Source organism: Microplitis mediator, chromosome 2 (genome assembly GCF_029852145.1).
Source record: "Microplitis mediator isolate UGA2020A chromosome 2, iyMicMedi2.1, whole genome shotgun sequence".
In the NCBI taxonomy this organism is placed as follows: domain Eukaryota; kingdom Metazoa; phylum Arthropoda; class Insecta; order Hymenoptera; family Braconidae; genus Microplitis; species Microplitis mediator.
In genome coordinates this window covers 7,168,636-7,188,993 of record NC_079970.1, presented here as the reverse complement: position 1 = coordinate 7,188,993, position 20,358 = coordinate 7,168,636, and the positions used below count along the sequence as shown (strand labels likewise).

The following is a 20,358-nucleotide window of genomic DNA, read 5'->3' as shown; positions in this document are numbered from 1 at the left end:
AACAAAATAAAACTAATTATTCCATGTAAAGTAAAACTAATGGTCCGAACATTGATAGTTTATAAGATGATTTATTTATCTGCTGTGCAAAATGATCACTGAATTTTCCGATTTATCCAAAGATACTTTGATTTCACTTTTTATAGCAAAAATATTTTCTATATACTACATAAATTGTAACAAATATAAGTATAAGCTGTCAACAAATTATGTGGTGTCCAAAACCGGTGTTTCATTAGCGCGTAATTTTTATATTTTTAAATACTTGATAAAGCAAAAAATTGCTGTTTAAATCCTCTTTAAGAATCCATAATTGCTCCAGTCATAAAATTAATATTTAATTAATTATTTGAAATTTAATATACAAAATTAAGTTTTGTCAATAACTAAATAAAAAAATTTCATTTTTGATATTCATCGCTATCATTAAATTGCCCTACTTTTTTTCTATAGATATCAATGATTTATTTAGCGAAATATTTGGGTTTAATGCTAATAAATTGAAATTATAATTGCAATGCAAATTTTAATTAAACTATGACGTCATAGGTGTGTGTGTGTGGGGGGGGGGGGGTACATGAGTACGAATATACCCTATTTTTGAATTATTGATGTCGATGTTGAAGACATTCTGTAACTAAATCAATTATTTATTTTATAATTATGTTTTTTAATAAATAATCGGCCCTTTCATTTCCATTGCGCATGTCTCAATATCCGCCATGTTTTTCGAACTGTTTATACACTTAGCTTTGTGGCATCTATAAGATATCAGTTTTTAAGCTGTTTTTTGACATCAATAAAGCACCTAAATTTTGACAAAAGGATCAAAAATTTATGTCACCAAAAAAATATCTATTTAAAAGACTTGACACAAGTGACAATAAAAAGTAAATTACAAATAGTGGTAAAATAAGATGACAGTAATGTTGGCGGACATCTGACAATTTTTTGAATTTTAAAATAAAGTTTTTTTAACAAAAAAATTAAAAAATTGACTTAGAAAATTCTAAAGTCAGTATATGCATTTTTTTAATTTTATTAATTTAATTGTTTATTTTTTTATATGTAATTTAAAAATTGTCTTATGTCTGCTACATTTACACTCATTAAAATAAATCATCTAAACGATTCTTAAATTTAAATGTATTTTTTAAGATAGGAAAAAAAAATGAGTGTAAATGTAGCAGACATGAGACATTTGATGGATTTTAAATAAATAAATTTAAATAATAAAATTTCAAAAAACGCATGTACTGAATTTTGAATTTTCTAAACATGCATTTTTTTATTTTTATTTTATAAACATTTTAATTTATTATTTCAAAGTTTTTAAATATTTCAGGTGTCTGCTCACTTTCCTATCATAGTTTTAAATTTTTATTTCACTTATATTTTATTTATTTATTCTGAAATTTGAAAAATTGCTGATTGTCCTTAAGACTTACATCCATAAGTCTTATTTATATGAAAAAAACTTGACTTTGAGACAAAAAAAATATTTGTCTTGTCCTTTTAAAGTTGTCTATGCGCTACTTGGGAAAATTGTCTGAAATTTTGAATTGCCGCCTTTAAAACATGACGGATGCGCTTGCGCGGAAGTTGTCGTCAAAAGGCCTAACGTTTAATAATTTGTTGTGATATGTGGAATTCCTAGTTATAAATTATAACCTAAAACAATAAATACAAATAAAATATTTGATGTAAATATTAATTATCAATAATGCGTCCAAAAAAATTTTCAATACCATGGAATCAGGAGGAATCACCAGCAGCCGGAAAAGTGATAATTGTTTCAATAATTGGAAAATCACAATACCGTGCAAAAGGATGTAAATCAGAGATGATTGGTACCAATCTTCTGGTAGATCTTCTTGATCACCCCACTGTTAATGATGACACGATGGTATTTACATAAATAAAAATGAATAATAAATTTTATATAAATAATATGTTTACTAAATTTTATTTTTAGTCTGAAATTGAAGGTTATCATGATGAAAAAGAACGAGTTATTTATTTACACTTGCGAGGGTTGCTGGATAGTCAAACGTTGGTGTCACAATATGACAGTTTTATAGAAAAATCAGGATGCAAAGATTTTCTGAGTGCGTGGGCACTTATGAGAGAAAAATACGCCAAAGCTCTACTAGTTCTTTTTCATATATCTCATATAGTTATTGTCAGTCATCCAACTCATACGTTTGATTACAGTTATTTGCATCTATTTCGGGCTCTTGATAAAATTAGGTAATTAATAATGATATTGAATTTAGCCATGATTGTAAATGTAGCAGACATACGACAATTTTTCAATTACATATAGAAAAGTATATAGATAGATATTTATTATTTATGCCAAGGCGATAATGGCCGGATGGAAAATATATATTTACATTTTTAATAATATACAGTACAAAATAACGATATACATTATTAATTTAAGCTATTTATTTATGTATCTGAAGATCGAAACGTTTTTCGCGCAACGAAAATGAAAAAAATTTAAGTAATTTGACCACTTAAGAGGTAGTTCCGGAAGTTGGGGTAGTCCAAGATTTTCAACTGACATACCAGCATCTATATGCGAAAGATTTCAGAAATCTAGTCATCCAGTAGAATTTTACTTTTCATTTCTGTTTTTTTCATTGCGCGAAAAACGTTCCTATCTTCAGGTACATATTTATTTTAATATTAAGGGCATTCTCAGTCAGTGCCCCCCACTTTTTAAAAATATGCGATGACTTTCAACTGTCATAACCGTATTAAAATTTTATTATTTAATTTTGAAAAAATTAAAACCTTAATTGAAAAAAGTACAACGCAGTCGTATTTTGTTGAGATAGAATTTAAAAAAAAATGACTTACAATTGATATCAATTGGAAGTTAAACGAAATTTGTTGAATAAATTTTAGCCAACAAAATTTAAAAATTCGAATTATAAAATTGACATGACGATTTTACTGAAATTTATTTAACGAATTTTGTTTAACTTCTAATTGATATCAAGTGTAAATAATTTTTTTTTTAATCTATATATCGGCGAAATTACGATTAAGTTGTCCTTTGTTCAATTAATGCTTTAATTTTTTTTTAATTAATTGATAAAAATTTGATACGCTTATGACAGCTGAAAGTAATTGAAAATTTTTAAAAAGCGGGGAGCACTGTCTGACAATGGCCTTAATTGATTCAGTTTCAATTTATTATTTTAATTTAGGTTTTGATTTAACTGAGAAAATAACTTGAAATACCGTCTTAGCTTATTTACAAAATTTTAAATAACATCGACACTACCATTCTAATACGTCGTATCCCACATTTGGGAAATTTTTCAGGAGACGATAAAAATGTTTCACGTTCGGCAAAGAAAATTATTAGTAATATGTTTACATTGATATAACTTACAAATTTATTTTCATGTTTTTCATAAAATACAGACATTTGTAGTGAATAAATAATTTTGAATTATATGTTGTAAGAAGAGTAAATAATTATGCATAATTACCTTCTTACTGATGTCGTTAATTACTTCCTTAAAATTAACTTAAATACAACATATTAGAATATTTGTTTAAAAATACTAAATAAACAATTCGACCTCTAAAATTTTGACATAAGCTGCACATTGTTATAATGATTCCATTTTTCACGAAAAGTGAAAATGTCAAATTTTGTGAGATACGACGTATTAGAATGGCAGTATCGATATGCCCTATCTTGTAGTTAACAGTAAATGTTTTTCGGTAACTTCATATAATTTTCTAATAAATTTAAATGAACTACTATCATTATATCTTATAGGAGGTGTTCAGAAGTACACTCTGGAGATGAAAAATTACCTATCCAGGTGTGATTAGTACCTTTGTAATGTTAAATCGCACCTCTGGTTCGACCAGAGGATATTTCTGAACGCAGGAGTTGAATATTTCTCTTCTAGAGTGTGTTTCTGAACACGCCTATAGTGACTCTTACTTGATATTAGCGTACAATAATTTACATATCTAATTTAAGTAAGTAGTCAAACAATCTATTCTTAAATGCTTCGAGACTAAGAAAAATTAAGTAATTAAAATAATAAAATTTAAAAAAAATCCATGTACTGAATTTTGAATTCTCTAAACATGTATTTTTTTCTTTTTATTTTCTAAACATTTTAATTTATTATTTCAAAGTTTTAAAAATTGTCAGATGTCCGCTAACTGTACCATCATAATTTAGCCGAGGTCTAATAATTTTCAGATTTTTTTAAAAACTATAAATTATAAAAAAAAAAAATAATTTAAAAAATTGCACTTATAGTTTTTTTAATTTTCTACATGTGCATATTTTTTTTTTTTTTTTTTAATTTACTGTTGAAAAAAAAAATCCGAAAATTATTATTAATTTAAATTAATAATATTGGTATTAAAAAATTAAAACACTATTTCTTTTAGACAAAAAGTATCAACACAATTGTCTAGTTTACTTGGTACCATATCAGGACTACCAAAAAGCTGGGTGACTAATTGCAGACCTTGTCCTCCCCGCGTCTTATTTTATTTTGAAACTGGTCCAGTTGAATTGAAGCAAACACCAGAAAATTTACCAAATATAAAACAACTGGAGCACTCTATGGAAGATCAAATTTATGATATCCTCAAAGAAAATCATGTTGTACATAATATTAGTTCCTATTGTCTCTTTGCTATTCCAGCTAATCAAGAATTTGTTTATATTCACACTGGATCCACTGAGTCTCGTGACATGTACGGCTACATGATGAGAAAATTAATAGATAGCTGTAAAATCAGTTCCGGGTCAAAAAATAATACTAATAATAACAATGTTAATAATAACAATAATAATAAGAGTGATAAAGGTGAAGGAATTTTTAATTTTGGAATAAATAATGAGCTACGATCATTCAAAACGTTTTTACATCAGCACGTCAATCTAGCATTCAGTAAAGGCTTTGATGATAACAGTAAAGTTGGACGTCACCCAGTTCCTTCATATTTTGAAATACCATCAGTCTCATTATTTACAAAAGTTGCCAATGTAGTTTATGAATTTTTTATGCACAGTACTGACAAAGAGCTGTCAGCTTTACACGGTCTGCTAAATACAGACGTCAAATTTAGTAAAAGTAGATGTAGCAAAATATTACCACGTGCATTACAAACTTATCAAGATAATTTACCGCAACATTATGGCCGCGCTTATCATGAAAGTAAGCTGGCTCACGCGATGGCGGTATTTGAAATGCATGCACGTGGGCCACTTTATGATGAGTTTAGTGAAAAATTACAGATGGAGTGCGACAAACATTGGCGAACTGGCAAACAAATGTGTGAAGTTTTGTCACTGACTGGTAATCCATGTACTAATCCACTGCATAAAGGTGGCAGTGAAGGTGCAGGTGGCGGTGAACTTGTTGATAAACGTGAGGATGAAAATGAATTACCAATTATGGAACATTGCAGTGGAGTTAGATATGTTTGTGCTTGTAATTGTGGGCAATGTCAAGGACCAAGAGAAGATCCTTTTAATTTACGACATGCTAACTTTGATTGGTTTCAATTGATGGCTAAACAATGCGGCTGTTCGCAGTTAGAAAAAATTGAATTCCCTGTTTTTCAACCTAGTACTCATAATTTTAGGTAGATTATCATTTTTTTTATTTTATTTACTTTACAAGGTGGCCACAAACCGGGAATATCGGGAATTATCAGGGAATTTAATGCAACCGGGAAATATCAGGAAATTTTGAAAAGTATCCGGGAATTTAATTACGACAGTTAAAAATTTTTTAATTTTTCAATAATACACTAGATACAAAAATTGAAGGATATTAAAAAATTTCAAATTTTGAAGTAATTTTCGACAGGTTGTAAGTCAAAGGAAAATGGTCGTACAAGAAAAACTAAAAAGTCAAATTGTAGCTTCAAGTTTCTAGTTTTCTGATCTGGTCTTAAAATTTTTTTATTATGCGCGGTCCTAGAGTAATCCTAAGAAAACCATCGACAAAAAGTTTTTGCTCATCTTAAAAACGGTCTACGGGCTTCAATAAATTTTTTTTGATAATTACGATTGATTTTTTGTCATTCCGTAACCGGGTGTAATAAAAAAATTTTAAGACTAGATCAGAAAACTAGACACTTGAAGTTACAATTTGTATTTTTCGTACGTCAATTTTCCTTTGAGTTACAGCCTGTTGAAAATCACTTCAAAATTTTTAATTTTTTAGTATCCCTTAATTTGTGAGACTAGTGTAATTTGAATTTATTTTAGTAATTAAATTTCTTATTTATTTTATTTACTCTTTTTTTTATTATCGCATGATTTAATCATCAAATTTAATTATCGATAATGAAAATATGTCAAAAACTTTGAATATCTTAATGATACGAATAAAAGTTCTAAATCAGGAAAAAATTTGAAAAACTCTACTGGGAAACTGAGAAATATCAGGAAATTTTGAAATCATTTCTTTGTGGCCGCCTTGCTTTATTTATTGTAAGTAATAATTATGATAATTTATTTTATATATTGCAGGCCAGCACAACTTATTCCAGGTGTTCCTAGAAAAGATTCCTGTAGTCGAGTCGATATTTCAACCTCACAAAATCAAACACTTGCGTGTGGATCAACGGACAGTCCTTTACGTGGTATTAATAGTTATTTAATTTATTTAATTTACAGGAGTTATTTGCTTGGAATTGTAATTAATTTTTAAATAATTAATAGATAATATCGAAGGATATGAAAGTGGTGGACAATCGCAATTGGGAAGTGATTCTGAGGGTGAAGAGACTCGAGAACTTGATAGTAAAATTAATCTTACACCAAGTGAAGCTCATAAAGTTGTCATACAAGTAACTGACACTGACTCAGAGAATACCAAAGGTAGAGAATAAAAATTTTATATTTATAATATTACTAATTAAATTATTTTAATAAATATTTTTGTTTTACAGAAAAATCGTTAGTGAGACAACCATCAACAACTGAATATCTACCAGGAATGCTGCATACTGAGTCACCAGCTGGTCTTTTACCTCAATTTTCAAGCTGGTCACTTGTTTGTTTAGGTCCTAGTAGCTTGTACTCACACAATCTTGGTCTTCAACATCAAACTGGTATTCTGGCTACATCAGCATTTTTACTGCCTTGGGATGTAACAGTCAGACTTGAGCATCAGAAAGAAAAAGGATCGTTTTGGCCTATGGTTGGTGACAATCATTCCTCTTACAATTACAACAGTCGAGGAAAAAATTATCAAAATTCAAATGCACTCAAGTGCAGAAAGTCTAAAGGCGGGAAAGAATTTGTTGTTAAAATATTTGTGGGCGTAGAGTACGAGTGTCCACGTGGTCATCGATTCATGGCTTCTGCTCCTGATAAAGTTCTTAAAGCAACTGGAAGTGGAATAGTTAAAGACAGTGGAAACAAAGTAACTTCAAATACTGCCGATATGCCGCTATATTTTCCTTGTCCTTGCAGGTTTGTTATTATTTATATTTACCAAGTAGGACATTTGGATTTGTGACATCTATAAGATATCAATTTTGAGGCTTTTTCCATCAAGAAAAATATCTGCTTAAAAGACTTCACAAGTAACGACAAAAATTAAATTACAAATGAGTCATCTAAAGGAGTTTTTAATTGAAGTAACTTTTTTAAAACGGGAAAACGAATGAGAAATTTTTATGACTCCTAAAACTAACATGTATACGTCTTATTTATTTAAGAAAACTTGACTTTAAGACAAAATAAAATTTTTCATGTTCTTTTAAAAGACATCTTGAAGTTGTCTCTGTGCTACTTAGGGAATCATAGAAATTTGTGTTCTTTTTCCCATTTTAAAAAAGTGATTTCAATTAAAAAATCGTTTGAGTGACTTATTTGACAATTATTTGTAACTTACTTTTTGTCATCATTTGTGTCAAGTCTTTTAAGCAGATATTTTTTTTTTTTTTATGAAATTAATTACCGATCGTTTTGTCAACATTTTGGTGTCTTATTGATAGATAAAAAATAAGTCTTAAAACTGATATCAGATAGATGTCACAAAGCCGAGTGTTCTACTTGAGTCCTGGAACCATCATCTGTACATCTTATTTATCTAAGAAAACTCGATTTTGAGACAAAATAAAATTTGTCTGGTCCTTTTAAAAGATATCTTTACGACATCTTAAAGTTCGGCTGCCCAATTTCAAAACACAGTAACTGACAAAAATAAAAATTTTGAAATATATATTGAACCATGTTCACAAGACTCCACTGAAACTAAAAATACTAAAACATCGATTTTGAAAAATTTGTCCCTTACTGTGTTTTGAAATTGGGCAGCCGAGTTGTCTCTGTGCTACTTGGGTTATATTTATCATTCTAAAATTTTAATATTTATATTTTAGGCAACCAAAACCATTGATTGCTCAATTAATGAGAATCCATGTTGTAACACCCAAAGCTCCTGTTCATGTTACACTTAATCCTAGAGTACAACCAGGACCACCACCTTGTCCTATTTTTGTAACTGGTGCTGAAGAACCAATCAAATTATCACAAAGCGCTTATTGGGTTTTACGATTGCCGTATCCTTTTTATTCATTTATTTATTTTTTAAATAGTATAAAAATATTTTGTAAATATTTTAATTCCTTAGCTGAAGTTTAGATATGTTTATATGGGGGAAAAAGGACCTTACCTTGTACCAAAAGAACCAGTTTCCATTTCTCATGGACGATTACTTGCTGGAATGTATGGAATCAGTGAAGTTGTTCCAGAAAAAAAACTTAATGTATAATATAGGTAGTAATAAATTTTTTTTCATTAATTTAATCATTGTGTTAATATATATATATATATATAACATATATAATTCCGCAAAAGATAACAAATACATATCCCTGCATATCCATACAGCCCCCTTAAGAAGTTTTTTAGTTTAATTTATAATAATAAGAAAATTAATAATTATCGGTCTTAAAATAAATTTATTAATTAAATATACGGGGGCTGGTAGGAAACTGGCAGTCGGGTATCCGATAGTACACTTGATTTTGCGATATTTATAAGACGGCAATTTAACAGCTGGCCGATTTATGTCATGGTAAAAATATTTTATTAAAAAACTTGACATGAAAGCCGGCTAAAATTAAATTAAAAATAAATTTAAAAGAAGTAATTTCTAGAGCTCGTTAATTAAAGTAAATTTCATAAGAAGTGAAAAATGAATTTAATTTACATCTGTTTTTTTCACAACAAATATTATTTTTGTGGTTTTACATATAAAATTTATCTTAATATTGCAAGCATTTCTTAAACTTTTAATGCATAGTTAACGAGAAAAAAAAAATTTATCCGACTCTAGGACCAACAACCCTGATAGCCACACTCTAAATATAATTGCTTAGCAAGTTCTGCAGTGAAACACTTTACGACTAACTTAACGACAAGTTTCTGGCAAGGTTCGGCTGGATAATACTTGCGTGCAAGTTGATGCAAATCTACGGCCGTCATCTGAATGTAATTTGACAGAAGGACTTGCCGTGAATTTGAAGTGAAACTTTCAATCAACTTAACGTCATTGTCTGACAGTAACACTTGTAGTCAAATTGAATTCAAGCTTACAGACAATTTACTGTCAACTTAAAGGTAACTGCTTGCTTTCCAACACTTTCCTTTAAGTTGGCTTGAGAATACGGTTGTAGCTTGAAGTTAACTTACGGTTAAGGTGGCTATCAGGGAACAGTATGCTCAAATAGGACAACACATTTTATTTTGTCTCAAATCCAAATTTTTTTATACAAATAATACGTACAGATTTTGGTCCTAGAAGTCATAGGAAATTTGGGTTTTTTTACAGTCTTAAAAAAGTCATTTTAATTGAAAAATCCTTCAGATGACTTATTGATAATTATTTCTAATTGACTTTATGCTGCCGTTTGTGTCAAGTCTTTTTTTTTATGAAATTCCTTGATATCCAGATTTTCTGGTTAGAAAATTGGTGTCAATTCAATGCGATCAAATTGACGACAACTTTCAGTTTTTGTAACTGTTGACTACAAATTCCCAGAAAGTTGACGACAATCTACTGCTGCAACCTGTAGACAACTTTCTAAGAAAATTGAAGGCAACTTTCCGTCAACTAATGGAACGCCAATTTTTGCCACCAACTTTCTCAGAAAAATGGTGACCAGTTGCCGTCAACTTATGGAAATGCCAATTTTTGCTGTCACTTTGGCGACAAGCTTCTGCAGTAGCTTCTCGTTAGTTTGCTGTCAACTTTTTGGTGCCTCATCGATTGATTAAAACATAGCTCATTAAAACTTCATCACATCTTATAGATGTCACAAAGCAAAGTGTGCTACTCAAGTAACACAGTGACAACTTTAAGATGTCATAAAGATGTCTTTTAAGGCTCGGCCGTACCTAACGAAATATCGAATTTAAGAATTCTAATTACTTTTTTAATATTTATGGGACTCGGATGATGAAAATTTTCTGAGGAAGTTCGTCTTCTGCTTTTAGTCGGAAGCTAAGAAAATTGCTGTTGTGATAATTGTTTAATAAATAATTATAATTCTTAAATTCGAGATTTCGTTAGGTGCGGCCCAGCCTTAAAAGGACAAGACAAACTTTATTTTATCTCAAAGCCAAGTTTTTTTATATAAGTACATTTACTATTATGTGTATTTAAAATGATCACATTTTTCGCGGGTAAATTTGCGCATGCGCAGTACATAAAATTTGAATTTCTCCAATTGGTCAAAAACTTGAAATCTAACCTAACCTTCAATGCTTCTGATTGGTTGATTGTGTCATTAAATTCTTAACCGAGACCTTCAAAAATCTAGCCGTTAACGTTTGTAAACAGGAATGAACTTGTCGCATTGAATTCATACTCCAAATATAATTTTATGAATTAATTAAAATTTATACATACTCTAATCATAACAATATACCTGGAAAAAATAGAAACACATCATTATATTACGATAGCATAAAAACAAAACATCAATACTAGTAATTTTTTTAAATTTTGTGTAAGTAAACGTCAAATTACTTTGGTTAAGTAATTTTGCATAAACATATTTATAAATATCTATTTTTAATCCTCGAATTATTACGTATTAAGTCAAAATTATTTCTCAATTAATTGTTCCGTCAAAAAAAAATTTAATTCAAATTCAAATGCATAATTAATCAGAATTTTATTTCAGAAATATTTTTATGGTTTGGGTGCTGATATAATTTGAAAAATGAAGCACCTGATAATTGTAATGCCGCTGATACTGTCCTGCGTCAGTGGATCATCACTGCTGAGTTGGTTTTGGGACAAACCATCAGAAAACACCAACGTACTTTTAACTGATGGTATTCCATTGGTAGCGATTCCTTATGAAGCCATGACTGAGGATGAAAAATTCCTTCAAGAAGCTGCTAAAATAACTGATATTCAATTGTCATCGCCATTAGAAACTTGTCAGCACAAAGTTGTCATGAAAATAAGAACTTCTTGTAGTGGAATGACTGAAGAAGAGTTGGCTAAACTAAGTGTTAATTTACTTAACTGTCAGTCGAGTGTTGAAGGACGTAAAATTTTTCCATGTACTGAAGAAATGGTGAGAAATAAATATAGTAAATATTATATAATTTAGCAGTAAAAATTAATCACTGGTGATTAGACGAAAATTACCAACTGTATTTAACAGGGGTTATCAAATATTTTTGGCTGAGTTTTTTTCGCAAACAAAATCTCTAAATACAAAATACAGACTGTACATCGATGCACTACTGTCTAATCTAGCGAAGTGCGCTTTAATTCTTTAATAATATTAGTTTGTTTAAGAGAAACGTTTAAAAACTCGGCCAAAGTTTCCATTTACTACACAAGTGCAACAAAAATAGCACCATTCGTGGACTTGAGTGTAATAGAGAGAGAAGTACGAACCCCTGTTATAGTAAAAAAAAAACATTTAAATAAATTACAATAGATAATGAAGTAATAATTATTATTATTGTTAAATTGTGTCTATGATTTACAATAATTACTAAATTTCAAAAAGTTAGACGAGGTTGGACAAAAAAAATTAAACAATTATTTATTTTAACGTTTTGTCTATTATACTTTGACTTATTCAGCCAAGCTGTAAACAAAAATTAGACGATAGAACAAAGTACTGGATAAGTATAATATAAATACAAACCTTTCAATTAATAATAAATTACTTTAATAAATAATTCTTTATGTCAAGATATTGGATAAATTAAATAACAAAACGTGAAAATATTATTCAAATCAAAGCAATAATTTATATTATTAAGAGAATAACAGGGGTTATCAGATATTTTCGGCTGAGTTTTTTTCGGAAGCAGAATCTCTAAATACAAAATATAGACTACACATTGCTGCACTACTGTCTAATCTAGCGAAGTGCGCTTTAATTGTTTTATAATATTCGTTTGTTTAAGAGAAAAACTCGGCCAGTTTCCATTTACTGCACAAGTGCAACAAAGATAGTACCGTTTCAGGACTTGAGTGTAATAGAGAGAAAAGTGCAAACCTCTCATAAGGAAAATTTTGTTCTCGGCATATCTATATGATAGAATTAATTAATGTTATTAAGTTTGTTATCGTTGAAAAGGTCTTGAATTAATTTTGTACCTTTCCATGGTTTTAATTCTTTTTTATTACCAAGTATCTAGACAAATATAAATTTATCTATATCATTCAAAATACATTCAAATTACGCGGAAAAAAAAGTCGATCGTATTTATTTTCTTTAAATAAATTGATGTCTTAATTATTTTGTCACTGAATATTAGAGTGGGTAAAAAAAAATGGACTATTTTTTTTTTTACTAGTGACACTGAAAAATTGGTTGCTAGACACCTCTAGAAAACTCCCGCCAAAAATAAGCTCTTAATTTTAATAGGAAGGTCCCCCGCATTTAAGTTTTTGATTTTTTTTTAGCCCAATCGAAAAAAATTCATGTCTCATTCATTGATCGTACAGCAAAACTTTATGTTCAGTTGGACCTCGTTATAAGACTACGCGTTATAATTTTCTTCCCTTCAATTCGTTAAAACTCGCTCGGAACGCTTCCCCCACTAACAGCTCAATGAAAATTTTACGCCGAAACTTCGCTATAAGACTAACGGACACTACGACTAAAATCGAGATAAAATGTACATGCATATAGATTATAGATTAAATAATTTATTTTCTCAAAGAATACTTAAAATTTCGTGGGTTCACGTAATTAATTAAGTCAAAAGAGTGACGAAATTCTGTTTATTTATAATTACATAAAATTGATTCACTATATAATAGAGCAGAGTTGAATCGAATACTTGAATAAAACGCAAAACGGCGATAGTCTTACAGCGAGGCTTGGGTGCAAACGCTGTTAAGCACAATAGTGGGGGAACCTCAATTTTAAGAATTTTCCCCCCACAGCCCCGAACTAGTCTTATAACGAGGCCCGGCTGTATATTAGACAACTAATAAAAAAAATTTTACCGTGTGTTGATTTTTTTTAAGAATCCCATGAGTATGAAATTATCAAAATCAATAAGTTTGCAAATTAATGACCAGATTTGGCTTCTTAAATTTCAATGATAATAAAAATAACAAAATATCTGGAAGTAAATTGATAAGGTTTCAATAAACAACTAAATTTAAATTATATTTTATAAATATGATAGTGATACTGGGCACTCATATAGTGACTGCAGGTCGCTTTTTATTATTTTTATTTTAAACAAAAAATAAAAAAAATTTGAATTACCTGTGATCCTGTTTACTATCAGTACCAGGCGAAAGCGGGCAATACGTCAAATAATTAAATTTATTGTACACTGATTATATTTTACTTTTAATCCTCGGGATAATTATAATAATTCTTTGTTGGGTAACTGATTCAATGCAAATATATATGACAAATACTGAGTACATGTTATAAGCAAGCTCGGGGTTGTATATTTCAGAGTAAGTAAAAAAGGAGTATCCACTAGTGAATTTTAAAGGAGAGGGGTGACTCACGCAAGTCTGAACTTGTATATATATACTCAATGTGATTGGTAGAAATAAGACCCCCTCAAAGGATTTGGGTCCAAGCCCATTTTTTATTTTTTAAAAATGTCATTTCAAACTTATAATTTGTATACTAATGAATTTAATTGGTTTATTTTATAAAATAGTTTTTTAAAATCGATTGTTATTAATAATGTGGATTATTTCAGTCATTGAAACAATGTACAACAGATATGGACGCAGATATGTGGAATGCTTATCACTTGATGAGCAATCGTGCAAGAGCTGTTTGCTATACAGCACGCAGTACACAATTTCGTGCACTTACTGAACTGACTGTAAATAAATTAATGCAGAGTGCTCGTTCACAAGTAGATGCGTTGGCTCATTTGAAGGTAAATTACATTTTTTTATAATTACTTACTCCTTATAAATCGCTGCCATCCATCCTGGTCCCCCGGGAATGTCCTGGTTTTCGCGGTATCCGAGGCAGTCAGTAGACTTTTTTTTTGTTAGAATTTTTTTAACGTTCAGTCTTCAGATATTTAATAATAAAAAATTTTTATGATTTTATTTGATACAAAATTTAATTTTTTTAACTTTATTATTATAAATTATATTTTTATTTTTTCTAATATATTATTTGTATCTACACTGTAAAAAGAGCGGTGTTAAAAATGGACTCAATTTAACGACGCGCGGTGTTAAAATGAAATAACACCGGTGTAGGCGATGTTAAAATACCAGTGTTAAATCGGTGTAAAAAAAAAATTCACGAGTAGAAATTAAAAAAAAAAAAATGTATTACATATAAAAAAAAATAAAAATTTAACGAACATTAACTGGAGAAAATTTGAGTTTTGCTATGTACTTATTTCAATAATTATTTATGTTATACGTAATTTATTTAAAAATTACACAATTTTACGCCCACCATTTCAATTACCAATAATTTAATTAATTAATAAAAACAGTAATTAACTGTAGTGATCGAGTACGTAAAAATATTCACACAGTAAAATATTTTCAACGCCGAAAAATATTTTAACACTGGGAAATTTTTTTAACACCGGTAAAGAATATTTACATCGGCGGTGATGTTATTTTAACACCGCTTTCAGTCTTGAAATTTAACACCCATACCGCCTGGAGTTCCCCAGTTTTTTTACAGTGCATGTAAAAATATGTACAAAATTTGTGACTAATAAAAAAATAAATGCCAGCAAAAAGTTGATAATAATTATAAAAATTTAAAGTCTGTTTATATAAAAAAAATGTATTTATTTTATCGCGATACACTGAGAAAAATCGGGAGTGAATCCGGATTTAATTTCAATCCGAATTCACTCCGCATTCACTCCGCCACTCAGAGTTCCGGAGTTTTAAAAAAAATTACTTCGCATACGGAGTGAATTGGGAGTTTTTTTTAGCGGAGTGATTTCGCAGTGACGCGGATTTTATTTCACTCCCAATTCACTCCAGTCCGGAGTTTTAACATTCAAATGAATTTATATTAAACTGTTAAATAGTGTGTGTGGGGTTATTTTTTAGTACTAATATTTTCAAAACTCCTCTCCGGAGTGAATTTTACTCCGAGGGGAGTGAATAATTAAAAATTCATTCACTCCGGATTTAATTCGCATTCACTCCGCGAATTTTTTACAGTGTATTTAAAATTTTTAGTTCGGGTTTTTTTACAAAATTTTTAGGCTTAATTTTTTATGTCCACATTAAAAAAAAAATTTGTGTTGGTAATTCTCATGGGCCCTTATTACTAATGTTAGAAACTTTTTACTTATTGGGTATCTTAAGTGTTGATCTATAAATTATCAGCAATCTTAAGATACAGTGTCAAACTTTACCTCCAGCCTGAAAAAAGGCTCACCCCCCACTAAGCATCGAGAATGACAAATTTAAGTCACTGACTAATTACTGACTAAAAAATACTCATGCCACGAGAACGTCTTTAGAGAATCGAGTGTTTTATATTTTATAACTATTTATAAACGTTGAATAAAAAAACATTATTGATAAATATTTAAATTAGGAAAGTCACGAACATTTGGAAGGTAAAACCCTTGAAGCTTTGTCTTCACTATCGCAAGGAAACAAAATTTTATTAGAGCAACAGCAGTATCTCAAGAACGCTCAGTCTTTGGCTCATAAATTTGTTGCCAATAATATTCGTGAGTTAAATAACGAAAAGGCTTTGATACGAACTGGTCACCTACAATTAGCAACCATGACTGAAGATATAAAAAAAAAATTAGGTAAGAAAAAAAAATATAATTTTTTAAATTTATTTCTCATGTATTATTAATGATGATTATCTTTTTTTAAACAGAGAAAGCAAGTGAGCAGCTGCTGTCCCAATCATCAGAACGTCAAGAAAATCACAAGGAATTGTTGGAAGATTTGGAAAATATTCAGCAACAAGCCCAATTAATTTGGGATAAAATAGAATCAAGTACAAATCGCATCGTCCAACAGAATGCCGAAGCAGCTGCACATTTTGAACAAACTCTTGAGAAATTGGAAAAGATTAATGATACTATTCATTTTATTTGGAATTTAACTGAGTCAATGCGGACGGAAGTTGAAGAAAAATTGAGCTGGATCACTGATTACATTGGAAATACCGGTATATTTATATTTTTACTTAATATATCATTTTAAGTATTTAATTAATTCATGTATTTTTTAATGCAGGTGAACAGTTGCAAAAAGTTTATCAAATATCTCTGCACATTGTTTATTTACTTGGAGCAATGATTATCGCGGCATTTTTAAATGCACCATTTTTAACGAGGGCATCAATAATGGGATTGATCCCGATGAATCTAGTGTCATTTTTAAAACATGGAATGAATGCATGCTTGGATTTCACTTCACTTACCATGTTAATATTTTTAATAACCGGAAGTAAGTATTTATATCTTATAAATTATCATCGATACATCACTAGTTCTACCAAATGATATAATTAATTGTATTATCAAATGAAAAATTTGAAAAATGGTTGACTCGGTGGACCAACCCCAAAATTTCTCGCTGTTTCCGAGCTCAATTTTTTTTACATGGATTGTCGCCGAGTGTACTTGTCGACATTAATTTGTACTGGGTCGTGTTGCCCTCGGCTAGTTACAATGAAGATGTACTGAAATATCAAGCCGAGGGCAACACGATCGGGTACAAATTTAAGTTGCCAAGTGTACATTCAAATCAGTTGATTCGTTCCTAAGATATTGTCTGACAAAAAATAGTTTACACACACGCGTGCACACACACGGACGTCCATCTAAAGATTGTCAGAATAGCTTCCTAGGGACTAGAAAAAACGTCGAGATCTGATAAAAACTCGATTTTTGAAAATCGGAGCGAAACCAATGACTTCCCTTTTTTTGAAAATTTTCCCTGATAGCAACATTCTAAATATAATTGCTTAGCAAGTTCTGCAGTGAAGCATCTACGGCTAACTTAACAAGTTTCTGGCAAGGTTCGGCTGGATAATACTTGCGTGCAAGTTGATGCAAATCTACTCCCGTCATCTGAATGTAATTTGACAAAAGAACTTGCCGTGAAACTTTTAATTAACTTAACGTCATTGTCTGACAGTAACACTTGTAGTCAAATTGAATTCAAGTTTACAGATAATTTACTGTCAACTTAAAGGTAACTCCTTGCTCTCAAACACTTTCCTTTAAGTTGGCTTCAGAATACGGCTGTAGCTTGAAGTTAACTTACGGTTAAGGTGGCTATCAGGGTTCATATCGGGAAAAATATGTCGATAAATAAAAAAAAATTGTAAATTAAGCAACTAAAACTTGCAAAATCGTAATTATTTTGTTGAACTGATTATTACGTTTATAAAATATTTATGTAACTTACATTGTGTTAATAATTTAAAAGTAAAATGAATAATTATTATAAATAATTCAATTATTTATTTTTTTCAGTGCATTTTATTATGGTCGGTATTCATGCGATCTTTGGTGTTGCTCGAGATAGGAAAACAAGAATAGAAACATTGTCTGGAGATTGTAATAATAAAGTTAATGGTCATTTATCGTCGCAGCCATCACCGCCTCTGACTCCTGTAGCGCGAAAATATTTTAAAACCAATTTTGTCACTCGTCTGTCCAATACTTTACAAGATACTTATAAATTCATCGCAAAACAATTATTGCGCTGCAAAGGTACAACTGAATATTAAATAAATTTCAGGAATTTTATTATTTTCAATTAATTTTACTAGACAGTAATAATAATAATTATTATAGGCAGTATTATAAATATGTGGCAATATATGACAGTTTGGTATGGACAGCATAATTTGCCAATGGAAGAGCTCTCATGTTCATACTTGCCCTCAAAAAAAAGCCGCGAAGATGTTGTCGAAGATTATACGCGCGAGCATCCAACAGTATCAGAAGACGACAGTGACTTTGATCGTTCTTTTAATAATGAAAATATAATTGACGCTTCTGAATTGAGATATCGATGGAATAACAATGAACGTCTTACACCTGCTAGTACTTACTCTGGTCAATCATCGCCATCGCGAAGGTAATTTACTTAATTTACTTATTTTTTAGATAAGTAAATTTAGTAAACTAATTGCAAATATTTTTTAGCATCTCGCCAAGTTTAGTGTCATCACCAAAAGCTTTATGCACAGCGTTCACTAAAACCGGCGCTAAATGTCGCAGTCGCGCTCAGCAAGGTCGATATTTTTGTAGTCGACACAGTCAAGGTTCGTCTATCTTAGGAGATTAAAATTATCACGCGTAATTACGGTGATGTTTGTAACGTTAATGTAATTAATTAATATTTATATTTTTTTAAAAAAGTAAGAAATTTTTTTTTTTTCTAACAAACATTGATGGCTTCCCGATGAAACAAGATTTTATACAATTGTATAAAATTATATATTAATTAGATAGAAAAAATGGCCCGATCCAATTGTATACAATCTGTATAGAAATTGTATACAATTATATACAAATTGTATACAATTCTATATAATTATATACAATTCTCTATAATTGAAATTATATCGAATTGTATACAACTGGATCAGGCTATTTTTTCTATCCAATTTATATATAATTTTATAAAATTGTATAAAATCTTTTTTCATCGGTTTATGTGATGAATTTTATTTATTAAGCAATTGTAAAATAATTTTTTAAAATGATATTTATTATTTTTTGTTTACTTAATTAAATCAACCATGACATTATGATACTTGAAAATAATTTTGTAATTTATGAATTTAAATAAAATGTAGATAAACTTTTTATTTATTCATTTATTTGTTTATTTATTTAACTCTCTCATCAATTTTACAAAAGAAATTATAAATGTAACATGAAGTGTAAAGTGTTATGTTAAATTAATAACAACTATGAAATTTGAAATATAAATACAAGTATTTATATCAGGTATAATTCAATCTATCAGAGTCCGAAAACAAAGTAATAAAAAGACTATTACAAAATAATCAAAGATAGAAACCCAAACATTAATAACAATTTATAATTATACAATGCTAGTACATTGCTTAGTCTTTACTCTTCATTAGTGAGATCAATTATGTCGCGTGCCAAATGCCAAAAGGGCGTATAAAAGTTATACGCCCTTTTGGCTTTGAAGAACCAAAAGGGCGTATAATTTTTTTGTTTTTGGTGCCAATCGTTTTGTAAACATGTTCTAAGCCTAAAAATAAAAAAAAAATTTCCAAAGCCAAAAGGGCGTATATCTTTAGATACAAAGATACAAAGATCTAAAGATATACGCCCTTTTAGCGATAGTACGTCAAAAATTTTTTTTCTGCAGATCTTTACGTTTCGAGCGATTCTAAAAAGAATGACAAAAAAAATTTTTTTATACGCCCTTTTGGCATTTGGCACGCGATGTAGTATAACTCTGTTATCTAGCATACTGGTCATTACGCTCAAAAAAATCCAACGCAGGTTATACGCCCATCCTACGACAAAAAGGCCTTGGTTTGGACACGAACGTAGTATATGATTACCTCCAAATCAATTATTTATCAAAATTAAGTCAAGTTGACATTTCATTTTTCTATAAAGTGATTAAGGGTCATAATGACTCACCAGAAATACTTAAATGCTTTAAACTTCTGTCCTAAAACGGGCCTACGGCATAGCCGGCTGCTAAGCACTATAGAATTGTCAAAAAACTATGTCTGTTCTGGGCCTATCAATAGAATACCCAATTCTGTCAATGTTATCTGGTCAGATCTGAACTTCTTCGGTTGTTCCGTTTTTAAATATTAAATATTTATCTTACAATCCATCGCTTAAAG

At 29.8% G+C, this 20,358-nt stretch overlaps 1 protein-coding gene across 4 annotated transcripts; it reads left to right on the top strand.

The window, feature by feature from the left end:
• Window positions 1–1,616: 1,616 nt before the first annotated feature.
• LOC130662931 (nonsense-mediated mRNA decay factor SMG8) lies at window positions 1,617–18,896 on the top strand. 4 transcript variants are annotated; one of them, XM_057461908.1, is made up of 9 exons: window positions 1,617–1,906; window positions 1,976–2,250; window positions 4,438–5,643; window positions 6,539–6,648; window positions 6,731–6,889; window positions 6,961–7,486; window positions 8,401–8,580; window positions 8,663–8,797; window positions 11,212–11,350. In XM_057461908.1, exons 1-8 carry the CDS (start codon window positions 1,724–1,726, stop codon window positions 8,790–8,792), a joined length of 2,769 nt encoding a protein of 922 aa, XP_057317891.1. In that variant the 5' UTR covers window positions 1,617–1,723; the 3' UTR covers window positions 8,793–8,797; window positions 11,212–11,350. The 4 variants fall into 4 exon arrangements, with proteins under 4 accessions (XP_057317891.1, XP_057317890.1, XP_057317894.1 ...); XM_057461907.1 differs by having other exon boundaries at window positions 1,618–1,906; window positions 6,539–6,651; XM_057461911.1 differs by lacking the exons at window positions 1,617–1,906; window positions 1,976–2,250; window positions 4,438–5,643; ... (2 more) ...; window positions 6,961–7,486; window positions 8,401–8,580 and adding exons at window positions 14,237–14,422; window positions 16,075–16,297; window positions 16,372–16,668; ... (2 more) ...; window positions 18,308–18,593; window positions 18,662–18,896 and having other exon boundaries at window positions 11,212–11,613.
• The last annotated feature ends 1,462 nt before the right edge of the window (window positions 18,897–20,358 follow it).